This window comes from Podarcis liolepis, assembly GCF_965112155.1.
Source record: "Podarcis liolepis genome assembly, chromosome: 9".
Classification (NCBI taxonomy): domain Eukaryota; kingdom Metazoa; phylum Chordata; class Lepidosauria; order Squamata; family Lacertidae; genus Podarcis; species Podarcis liolepis.
This window is the reverse complement of record NC_139564.1, coordinates 28,631,263-28,643,929: the sequence shown is the minus strand read 5'-3', so window position 1 is coordinate 28,643,929 and position 12,667 is coordinate 28,631,263. Positions and strand designations below refer to the sequence as shown.

At 41.0% G+C, this 12,667-nt stretch overlaps 1 protein-coding gene and 1 long non-coding RNA gene across 4 annotated transcripts in view; one reads left to right on the top strand and one right to left on the bottom strand.

Moving 5' to 3' along the window:
- The window catches only part of PRDM5 (PR/SET domain 5), an 86,547-nt gene extending 82,176 nt beyond the window's left edge, over positions 1-4,371 (top strand). For all 3 annotated transcript variants that reach the window (XM_083460342.1, XM_083460343.1, XM_083460341.1), the window contains one exon: positions 2,789-4,371. In XM_083460342.1, the coding sequence (XP_083316468.1) occupies positions 2,789-2,953 (165 nt within the window). In that variant the 3' untranslated portion in view covers positions 2,954-4,371. The remainder of the gene's footprint in view (positions 1-2,788) is intronic.
- Positions 4,372-5,041: 670 nt separating this feature from the next.
- On the bottom strand, positions 5,042-11,830 carry LOC310686563. The gene is made up of 3 exons (XR_014515989.1): positions 10,252-11,830; positions 7,169-9,881; positions 5,042-5,232 (listed from the first exon to the last, which is right to left on the bottom strand). It is a non-coding gene; the product is annotated as an uncharacterized lncRNA (long non-coding RNA).
- Between the last annotated feature and the right edge of the window lie 837 nt (positions 11,831-12,667).

Below are 12,667 nucleotides of genomic sequence, written 5' to 3'. Positions count from 1 at the left end.
ACATCTGCTGAAGATGATATTCCTAGAATTTATTTCCAGGAAGATGAACGATGTGTCTATGATGCTGCATAAACATATACATTCATGCAAATGTGGTCATCGGTAGTACTTACTGGGTTAAATGTGTTTCTTTGCAGCATCTACATCTGTTAGAGGTTTCATGATTTTGGTAAAAGAGGCATTTTATACTTGCCATTTAAGTGTGCAAAAGTCACAGTCAGTATTTAATCAGTGTGGTCCAGTGGTCCACATGATTCCATTTGACCATGTTATAATAACACAGGGAAGGCAGAGACTGCAGGCCCTTCAACATGTCCCAGGTGAAAATAGGGACATGTCATTTCCCGTGTACTCCATAGTAAGGATCACTGCCTGAGCCTATTATCACACATTGCTGAAGGCTCTAGTCACCCAGCTGTATTTGTTTACTCTAAAATTGCCTGCCCTTCACTGATTTAGGAGCCAAGACAGTGCCTGTTCTTTTGTTTAACTTGTGTTTTGTTTTAATTATATCTTTATCAGCAGTTCAAAATACAGTACAGCTGCTGCAGTCTGTAAAATGTTTGGCTGCACACTGCCTTAGCGTTCATGCACATCTATTTACATGCCTGTACATTAATGGCAAGCTGCATCCACACAAACATCCCACATGCACACTTTAGAGAATTACGTTATATCACACTACCAACATTTGTACAAGACACCACCAGAAGGCAAAAATAGGATCCAAAAAAAAAAAAAAAAAAGGAACTGATTTTGCTAAAGGGTATGGGACCGTAAAGTCTACTGCATGCTATAAACCAGGGTTGGCAACGTCCGTCCCTCCAGATGTTGTTGGCCTCTAATTGCCATTAGCTGTAAAGGTGAAGGATCACAGATGATGGAAGCTATAGTCCAGCAACCCCTGGAGAGCAACAAGTTCCACACCCATTGCAACTGGACTGGGTGACCATTGGGTCCCAATTCCATGATTCTATGGTGATCGCCCTCATTTCCATAGAGACGATTCACAGTGCACTGGATCCTCCATCTCCTTGCCGTCATTAAAATTTGTTTGTTCCAAGCAGAGCTACCAAATTCATAGCTGAAAGTATGAATTTACCTGAAAGTCTTAAATCTTGTTTTTGCTGCAAAAGACTAATATGGCTACTGCCATTTGCATGGCAGAAGGAGCCATTACAGTATGGACCTGCAATAGTGCCTTGCCTTCTCTGTCCCTTTGCAGTAATGTGTTAAGCATTAGGAGATAGAAGATTTGTGTCATCGCTTGTTCTTCCCCAGCCCTTGACACCTATTAAAGAGAGAAAGCCCTAGCCATTTTGAAAATTCCAGTCTGGTCACAGGGAATACTTGGGTCTGTGGTTGTTTAATTTAATGGTGCACTGTAGAGGTTGCACACAACTGCTTTTCCTAGATGTGGGTAATGATCATCTGATTGCATTGCACTTATCCTTAGGTCTTCTGATAACTGGGAATGCATTAAGCCTCTATATTCGAACTCGTAATCTACTAAAATAGGCCCGTTTGGAGCAGAACTGACCATTGGACAGTGCCTGTCATTGAACATAGTGAGGAAAGAATAAGAGTTTCTGAGACAAATTCCTTTTAGGGCAAATACTCTTTTCTTCCAGTGTTTAAATGACACTCCTTAAAATTATACATGTAAATGATGCTGATCCAGCATTCTTATACCTTGACAGAAGTATGCTGGTACTGTTTCCAAAGGGTTATGGAAAGCAGTTCATTAATCATTGGTCTTACAGAGAAAAACTCAGCAGTCAGGATGCGTTGTATGTTTTCTCATTCAGCATGTCATTGTATTGTTTTTGCTTGCACAATGAATAATACCAGATATCCTTGGGAAGATAGAACACTGCTTAACTCCCTAGTAGGGAGACACTGTTCAAACATCAGCCTCACCTGGGTTTTACTTCTCATGCAGTCCATAAGCACAAGTAGTTATATTATTGTTGAATTAAACCCTTAGATCAGAAAATTACTTTGGGAGGGAGCAGGAAGTACAGATATTGCTACCAACTGTCCAGAAAAATAACAGCCTAGCCTTGTTCTCTCTCTTTATCCGAGGTTTGAGATACAGAAATCAGCAGCATGGAGGTAAATATGACCATCTGCTCATGCTGAAGATCAAATACTTTTCAAAGGACAACTTCAGGGCCAGTTCAAATGTTGTCAAGCCTAGTGGAAGTGACTTCTACTTCCTGTTCTTCATACTTCTCTTAGTGAATACAGATGAGCAACTTACCAAGTTTTTAAGTGTTTCAGTAAAGACAGTAGAGACAACTATGGCTGGCTTGGTCTTATTCTGTGGTTGCTATTGGTCCACCCTTGGTTACTGGCTTGTGGAGTGATGATTTTTCCTCCATGCATTGCTGTACTAGTTTTCTCACTAGTTGAGGATGAGAGATAGTCACTTGCTTAATGTTAGAGAGGATGAGCAGCAAAATAGTGAAGGAGTAGTTACCTTCTTTATATCCAAACTGTGTGATCTCTTAAAGCCACACAGCTTTGCTGTGTTCTCCAGGAAAAAAAGGAGGCAGCTCTACAGTGGTGCAATCCAGAGATACAACTAAAGCCTTCTTATATGATTAGATAAAAGATGAATTAAGTAACCAGCATATCCCTGGTTCAGAAATGGTGAATAATGTTACCCTATTGCTTAATCTGGGTTGTGCATAATGTTGGGTGCCCAAATGTCTACTTATGAAATATTCTTCTGAATCATCAACAATCCACTGGTTTCCTTTTTGTCTTTTTATCATTGCTTTAGGTTTGTGACTTGTCGTTCAGCCTGAAGAAAATGCTGATCCGGCACAAACTGACTCACAATCCCAATCGCCCCATGGCGGAATGCCAGCTATGCCACAAAAAGTTTACAAGAAACGACTACCTCAAAGTACACATGGAAAATGTCCATGGAGAAACTGACAGCTAATTTTGGCTTGCACGAAAGAGTGTCTAGTGTTTCCTTTGTAGGAGTATAAACTCCAGACTTCTCACCTGATTAGTGAACACAAGACACACACACAAAACTCTAATGTGTTCACATAATCACTTTTTTCATGGTGTCTTGTATTTCTGTTCAGACAAAAAAGAAAAAGGGTACCCTAAATTACATGAGGCTAGAATCAACATAAGTTTACATACTGTGGGTGGATTTATAAGACCATTTTAGAAGGGCAAATTGTCACCCAAAGCCATCACCATTCTGTTATAGGTAAGAGTTCTTTTTAAATGCTCTATCATGTGGTGAAGTAGATAGTTAACTAAAACTGCAATCCAAAGCACACTTACTGGGTGTAAATTCCAGTCTGCTGTTCCAGTAGACATGCTTAGCTTTGCACTGCACAGGGTGTAAATGTTTTGTTGCCAGGATATGGGGAAACAGTTGCTTTCTCTAAGGAAACAATCAGTGAGTTCTCTGAAATAATAGTATAAACTCATTGTATCTCATTCCTCAGACATTCTCACAGTCTAGTTTGAAATTTTACATATTGACGATGGTGCTTTGAATTACCTTAATCCACCTCATAATTACACATGATTGGGTTCCATTGAAAGCATGGGGACCTCAGCAAATGTCACCCTAGGATAATAAAGTAAGTCCTCTGTACTGGTAACTGAGAGATTGCTAAGTCTGTGCAGCACTTTATTACGCTTTAGTAATATTATAATAGTGGCTAGATTTTTATTAACCCGGTAAATTGACTTCAATTCTGTTAACCAGCATGGCTCTTGCAAGCAAAGTTTATTCTGGTTTATAAATGTTTTGATTAAATTCAGAACTGATATTGAAATACTAGAATATTTTTCAAGTGGCACTGTGCTGTGGAGAATGAGATCTGGGGACATGCTGTCTCAACTGCTTCAGCATGGTTTACTACTTTGGGTTGCTATTGTGGAAGGCAAATCAAAAGCAAGCAATGTGAGTAATTTTTGTTGAAATGCTACGTTAGCACTAATGCAATATTTGTAAATGCCAGTGCCAGAGGAAACAAAATCTCAGAATGGTATTCAACATCTGATTAAGTCAAGGAACATGTAATTAAATTGCTAGGAAGAATTTTTACCCCATGGAATTCTGCAGAGTTTAGAATTAGGCTTGTGCAATGAATCTGTCATTCATATTCTTTTTTTTTTTGTATATTATTATTATAAAGACCAAGACTGGGTTATGAATAATTTGCTAACTACATTACTTTTTCAGCAAGTAGTTTGTCATAATTATTAATGGAAAGCCTGTAAATTCTCTTACTTGGATAAGCCGGTTAATGTTCAAGGAAGCAAATAATGCACCAAGGTGTCATCTTTGTAGGAAACAAAAGTTTTTTAATAAATTTGGTTCTCGGTTGATATTCTTTCAACAGTTTTGTCTACACTACAACTTCCTCTTTGGAGTTTGCTGCTTGTGCACCAACAAATAGGCTACAAAAGATTTTTGAGCTGCCACAGACACAATCAGGAGGTATTTTTTGTGTTGTCCCTTCTGTAAGTGATATACACTACTGTAAGGTAGGTCAGACATATTTTACAAGTTGCTGCTTCTGTGTAGATGTAATTTGAGATTCATTGTTCTGTCAAGTCTAGTTTGAGATCTTCATAAACGAACTTTCAGCTGTCAATTGCACTGACAGGCACACATGGGATTTCTAGTTTAAAAGGCTTATAGTAACTGACTTTATTGAATCATGTCATTTGTATTTAGCAGTTATCACTCACTCAAGCATATGGCTGTGTCAAGAATAGTCCAATCAGTTTTGCTAGTGCAAAGCCATGGAGCTCCGTGAAGCCTGAAGTATCAGTTTTGCGGCTGTACAATGAACACAACGAAATGGACTATTCAGACAGAAAGCCAGAGAAAGGAAGAGATTGCATATTGTATACTGCATAAGTCGCTCTTACAGTAAAACATGTGTGTGTTTTGTAAAGATGGAAATAAAAATCACAAGAAACAAACACTTACACACAATCCAGACGCTCCACAAAGAGTATGCATCACTAATTAAAAGTGTAATTGACAAAAGCTTTAAAAAGGTTTATTTAAGAATATAAGAAAGATGCTATGCCCAATTAATTCAGCATCACGTTCTCATAATGGTCAACCGTATGCTGGTGGGAAGACCACCAGCAGGACATGAGGACGATAGCAATCTTCTGACTGGTGCTCAGAGGCATGCAGCCTCTTGATACTGGAGGTAGTACAACTCATAGACTCTGAAAGAAAAAGAACACAAAGGCCTTCAGTGGGGTTTTCTTTGATAATTTTCCACTAAACCAATGGTAGCCAATGTGATGCTCTCTAGATATTGTGGACTATAACTCCTATCATCCATGACCATTAGCCATGTTGGCTGGGGCTGGTAGAAGGACACAACTACCCCTTGACTACCCCTGCACTGATTATTCCAAGGCTGGCCACTCCTCCATAGAGGCAGCATTCAGGAGGAACCTTTCTAATACCCTAGAGATGGCCAATTCCAAAGGGAAATTCTGGTTTACCATAAATTAACAACCCTGCAAGTACTCCTAGGACAACTTACACACTTTGGCTTAGGTGGTGGCCGGGCCTCTCTCATTAAGTTCTAACCTGTTATCATTGAATTTGTGGCAGAGTCTGGTTTGATGTTCCTTTATTGTCCTCTCTATTTCATTAAATGATGCTGGAGGTCGAAGGTATGCTCCCAGATGTGGTTTAATAAGGCAGGGATGCCTTTGGCATAGTCAAAGTTTTTCCCACTTTCTGTCATGAGAAGGTCACCTTCATGAATGAGAATTTATTGCAAATCAAAATACCCCCTTTTTTACTTGGTCTTTTAATTTCAAATGTAGGAAAAGCAAACAAGGGCACTTTTCTCTCTTCCTCCCCCACCATCTTACAACTCAGTAGTTAATGCAGTATTGAGTGTTAAGTGACACATTAAGTGTCACTTTCCCTGTTTCTTGTTAGTTCTGCTCATGTGACATTCATCTTTCAGGCAATTGAGGTGATGGTTAACCCTTGGTTATGTCTCGGGTTACAAAAAAGTGAGCTCAGAGACTTTGCATGACATGAACTCTTATCATCACCCTTCAGTGACAAAAGAACACAAGAAGGGAACAGCCATCTAGAATGACAGAGATACAGAGTAGCCCAGATACTCCCAGTTCCCACCGCAGATTCTATCTGAAGTAGGTGAGACTACATTCCTGTGCCTCGTGATCTGGCTCTGGCATGAGATTAGCTACCCTGAGATCAGCAAGGCACCAACAGTATGGGGGAGAGGAAGGAGGCAAAGTGAAAACCTGGATGCATTTAATGTTTGGGGAAATGGCTAACATGGAGAGACAACTGAGTGAACTGCTTTGATGCATATTTCCTTTCAAAGAGATTTATAGTGTGTGAAGTTCTGAGGCCACACCAGAGACTGCAGCTGAAAGAAGCCAGGCAAAAGACTAGGTTTGCCTGAACTGAAATGAAGCATTTTTAAAGGGGCGCATATCTATGGAACATAGGACACACTGTTTCTTTTGTCCCTTTGAGGACCAGTTCTCCAAAATGCTTTAAGTAGCTCTGTGGATATAACCGTTATCGAGGAAGAAGTACATCACCGGCTGTGATCATGTTTACAGTCACTGTGCCTCTGCAATGTTTCGTGCAAACAAGGCAGCTGAAAAATGTGCCATGATCACACCAATCAATGCCCGAAAGCAGCGTTAGTCAGTGTAGCAGACTTGATGATGAGAATCCTTCCTTCATAGGAGTGCGTCCATGACAGACAATGTACTTTTGCACTCCAAATCTTTCATAATTTTAAACACAGCTACAGCTTCTTTACAAACTTAACACTGAACACAATCTCTTGGGTACACGCAAGGCTCGTCATATAACAATTTTGTAGCAGCAACGGGATAACTTCCCACTTTAATTGATTCCTTTACAAGAGCATTGGTCCAGCACAGTTAATGGGATAATTGGTAACATGATATTTTATGCATTCATTCATTCATTTCTTTTCTTTTTAAAAATATCCTGCCAGTAAGAATTGCTTTCAGGGCAGCCAGCAACACATGATAAAGCAATTAGTAACATAAAATCAAAAGCAGTAAATAGTAGGATTAGAAACAGCAAGATTTGAAACAGATAAGCTAAAACCACTAGATAAAAACTCACCCCAGCCAACATTTTGGAAGGTGCCTTATAGAAGTCACAGACTATTGGCCCATCTAATGCAGCTTTAATCTGGGAGAATCTCAGCAGGATTTCAAACAGGGTTCTTTCCCCAGCCCTACATGAAGATGAACCTGAGTTCTTCTGTGTGCAAAGGATGGGTTCTGCCACTGAGTCAGGGCCTGGGAAAATAAAACTGTTTCCTGATGCTGAAGAGACTTGAGTAGGTGCCAGCAAGCAAGCATCACAACTGTCAAATGGGTGTTGGAAAGAGCAGCACTGTGTGAGAGAAGGCCTTGCTTCATAAGGCAAACCAATGAATGCTTAAGTGCAGAGGCTTCACATTTTTATTCAAAGAAAACTGTATTTTATTATGTGGCAGGGCCCTGCTACAGCTTGGAGTGTTGTCTTTCTTACGTGCTGCCTGCAAGTACTCGAGTGGTACAAAAGGGAAAGTGTTCATTCAGGAAAGCACTGAATAAAATTAAGAAACGAGTCCACTGTGGAAAGAACTAACTAAATAAATGGTGCTCAGTTTGTTCATGTGACATTGACATATCTGTGGGTGATATTCCAAGTTAGTCATACAGGAGCCCCAATGAAATTGACAGACAGGTAATTTTAAGTCCATTGATTTCACAGGGTTTGCTCTGAGTCCGAATAACATTGGATACCACACTATAGTTATATACTGAGAGAAAGGGGGCTATAAATTCCCTTTGGATTCTGAACAGTGGCAATATGCCTGCACTATTTGCAAAAATCCAAAGATCAAAAATCAGTAGGCAGAGACTGTGGACTTTCCTGAAAGAAGGTTCTTGAATAATGGGATTGTTTTTCTTCTCTGAGGAAGGAGGCTGTGTGTTTTCAAATCCACAATCTCATTTCCAGTTTAAACAGCTGTTCAAACACAACTGGAGGAAAATTTGAAGCAGGTTCTGTAGCAGCATTCTGTCAGGATTAACAGGTTACTGTGGACCTTGATCACTTTTAACTCTCTCAGTTCTATTTTTCCAATAAACTGAACAGACAAATATTGCAGGTTGAAATATATCTGTTTGGGAACAGAATAATACATTCTGGTGTCAGGGCTGGGAGTTTTTACCTTTGTTTTCTGTGTCACATGCATGCCACAACTTGTAAATATAACATATGAGAATAAAGAAGCCTCAATCCATTAGTGATCATAATATCAGTATACATATGTAGCAGGTATTTTGTAGAATGGATCATCTTTCAGGTCCAGTCATCATCTTGTTCTGGCAGTCCTCCTATATCTTAACATAGCAATTTGCCAATATTCCAAGTCAAACCATTGTCCCATTTAGCTCAGTATTAGCCACCTCTCCATGGATTCAGCAAGATTTCCAGGGATTGAACCTGTAACCTTGCTTTGGGTTCAGAACCATGCATAGCCCAACGAGTGTTGCCCTTTTAATATCTCTGGATGCATGGTCAGGTTGTTCTCCAACCACTTGTACTGAACCTGGATTCCCCCAATCAATCCAATCCAATCCAAATAACTTTATTGAACTAGCCATTGGCCATGACAGATCTGAATCAAAAATAAATACAAGCAAAAGGGGTGTAGTGCCACAAATAATGGTCTCTATTTAGATCTCTGTGTCTCCCTTGCAGTTCACTGCTATATTGTCCAGGGTTTTCTTTCTGATCTTTTTGGCCGCCAAAGCAAAAAGGGTGACTTTATGAGTCACTGAAGCATTTACATCACTAAGAAGCCATAGGGCCTTCTCTGCCAGGGAGAGACATCTTTCCTGCATGGATGGTAAGGTGAGAAATTGCCTCCTGGGTCCATGTATAGTGGGCAATATAGCAAATAGTGCAAGATGTCTTCCACTTGCAGTTGCCCACATACACAGAGTCTGTCTTTGTATGGTACCCTGTTATATCGTCCATCTAAGACGGTGGAAGGCATAGCTTGAAAATGCAGCTCAGTAAAAGCAAATCTAAGTGAGGCTGGCTGGAGATTCGACAGGTAGCTGGCTCTAAAATGGACTGTTTTTAGAAAGAGGAACCAAGGAGGAGGGCAGTGTAGGCACTCTTTCTCCTGTCAATAACTCCTTCAGTGGTGGGAAGGAATGTGATGAAAATTTCTGCCCTTTTATATCTTGCAGCTTAATGGCCAGTGGAGAGCTCCGCAGGTAAACTGGTTCTTGTGATCATTCTTCTCACTTTCCTTTAAAACTGATTCATGTTAGTGAATGCCATGACTACCAGAGGCTAGCAACTTTATTCTCCTCCTCTGCAAGAAATTAAAAGGGATCTACTACACCACCTCAGTCAGGATATGGCAGCAGTTTGAAAGCACACTGCCCTCAAAGGACCTTCTGAATTTCATTGTGAAGCCCGAGTCAAGGGTCAAGCAAAACCAGCTTGTGGTGACCTGAGGTGTGAAAGTTAGCTGAGAGACCAAGGCAAAGATGTGTTTGAAGCCGCACCTCACCTGCATTGCACGGCAATGAAAAAATGAGAGTTCACATTCCTCTTCTTTTTCCTCTCTCTGGAAATGGAGATGATTTCAACAAGGCCTGATAATGCATTTTCAACTCCTTTGTTTTTATATGTGAGTTCGTGGAATAGCTTTCATTATTCTTTTTAGTCTTTTCCATGGACACTCAAGTCAAGGCCTGCAATATGTATTTACTTCCTTGTTTTGAGCTAGGTGCTCATTAAAGCAGGAGAGGATATATTAAGTCTACAGTGGTGCCTCGCAAGACGAAATTAATCTGTTCCACGAGTCTCTTCGTCTAGCGGTTTTTTCGTCTTGCGAAGCAACCCTATTAGCGGCTTAGCGGATTAGCGCTATTAGCGCTATTAGAGGTTTAGTGGCTATTAAAGGCTTAGCGGCTATTAAAGGCTTAGTGGATTAGCGGCTAAAAGGCTATTAGCGGCTTAGCGGCTTAGAAAAAAGGGGGGAAGCGGGGAAAAATCGGAACACTCGAAAGACGTTTTCGTCTTGCAAAGGAAGCCCATAGGGAAAATCGTCTTGCGAAGCAGCTCAAAAACGGAAAACCCTTTCGTCTAGCGGGTTTTCCGTCTTGCGAGGCATTCGTCTTGCAGGGCACCATTGTACCTTTAGGACTACAAGGATGCCATTTCTTTCTCCGTCAAATTGGCTGTCGTGGTTCTCTGTGAAAAAGAAGGAGGAACCTCTGTAGTCAGACATGTCTTCCCAAAACCAGTTCAGAGCAGGGCCAGGCTGGACTTGTGTAGCTCCTGTGTTTGCTCCAAATGGTTGTGGTAACAGACTTTGCTTATTGAAAAAAGCAAAGCTAGATAATGCAGCTGGCCTTGGCTGATCTTTCTCCACCCACTATCCCTCCTTGATAACATTTTGAGAAAAACCAGAACCACAAAAATATACTTTCCCCCTGAAGCAAAAAAAAAAAAAAAATGCATCACAGATGGCTCCTTGGCTTTATATATTCTCTTTCTGATTTGCTGTAGGTGAATCCACAGCTGTTGTTGATTTTGTGACTAAATTGATAAGCACAGCTCAAGCTCCATTCAAGAAGTTAGAAAATATATACACATTGCATAGCCTTGGCTTTTTTTACATACATAAGAATAGATCCCTTGCCCCTCATGAATGCATTTTATACCTGAGGCTGCATCTTTTAGGGTACCCATCTGAAAAAAAGGAATGGTTTCATTATGCTTTATGTTCATCTACTAGGATGATTTACAAAAGTACTTAAATCATTCTTCATTTTCCTAATTAGAAAATGTTCTCTTATCAATTCATCATTCAAGAAGCCTTTGCTGAAAATAAGTCTGTGATTGTTTTGGTGTTGTAGTATATTCCTGATAGAACACTTCGTTCTGTCTTGCTATTTTCTACATGGTTCATTGGAAGGCTCTCTCAATCTTGACTACAGAAAAATATGAACCAGGCTTCCAGAACTGTGTCGTCCTATTGATGGTTGAGATTGTGCCTGGGATAACGTGCTTCCTGTTGTCCAGCATCGCAGTGTGTAAAACTGCACAATAGCCATGCAGGGCCTGCCCTATAAAAGGTAGAATGAGGCAATTGTTTCAAAAGACTGATAGTTCAGGTACAGCTGTAGCTGTCTCTGGCTATTCTGCCACATGGCCTCTTTTGGGCCGCCTAATCTGGCCTTGCTGCTTCAGGTGTGCTGGAGGATGCTATCCCATCACCAGCATTGAACTAAGACTTGGCTGCCTGCCCAGTCCACCTCTGTACATGATACTGACGGGGGCCATGATCTTGTCCTTTGCCTCAGGCTGCAAAATGTGAAACCAAACCAAGCAACAGATGAATCGTGGTGGCGTTTGGAACCAGGATGTGGTAGCCAGCAGGGAGTGTAGTGGCTTGGCGGTTATCAAAGGCCTTTGCCCAGTTTACAGCCTATCCTCAAATATGATAGGAAATGGGCATGCTGCTCATGTTCCACATTTCTCAATGATTTAGGCATAATTGTGGTAAATTCATGTTCTTCAAAATGCCTTGCAGAAGGTCAAAATCCTAGTGTTTCCCAGTGCTTCCTTGATCTCCTTTCACTGCCTGGCCCACTGAGGACGAAGCATGTGGTCACTGTGCAGAAAGACAGTGTGGCAGACTTTCTCAATGGATGAGTCATAAGAGCAAAGGGTCTTTTCCGTAACTGCATCACACTTCACTTGACTTACCTCCTCGTGTGTCTCATATTGCATTTCCACTCAATCATCCTTTCAGCTGCTTCTTTTTACATCTTCATTTTCATCACGCTTAGGTAGCCTGAAAGGTTTCAGTATTGTTCTAACTGGAGCTCATGAAGAAGCATGTTAATAAAGCCCGCCGCTGCCGCCTGACAAGGTACACGAAGTGGAACAGTTTGGTCTGCAGCACCAATGAAAACAGATGGAAGAAAAGAGGGCTGTGTGTGATGTAAGATGTATCCAAATGTGGAGGATCTTGCCCATTTATCATAGGAGACTGCTGACAAACAAGTGACAGTAATGAATGTGCCTCTTGAGATGCAATCTGGATCTCCTGTATCCGAGGAAAATCTATCTGTTGGCATGTTAGTGGCGAATAGCTGCCTTGCTTAATTGATTTCCAACTGTACCATATTAGAGGGTAGCGACAGTGAAAAACATACCGCCGAATTAACTGTGCGGAATTGGCGAGTACCATCCTACCGCCTTGTCACGCTAACCGCTGAACAGTCCATTGCAAGGGCCCTTTTTAATGGTATGAAGTGATTGGGCCAGGTTTCAGAGGCAGCATATCTATGGATAGCAGCTTTTGGGAGCAACCACAGTAGGGAGTAAGAGCCTTTATATCCTGCTTGTAGGCTTCTCAGAAGCATCTCATTGGCCACTGCAGAAAGCACGATACTGATGGGCACAGTGGATGTGATCCAGCAGGGATCTTTTTGTGTTCGTTATCTGAACTGGATGTGTTATTTGCTCATGAGAATTCACATGAGCTACCCGCTCAGCGGCTCTTTTAACAATGTATGTGAATGTGGTTATTTT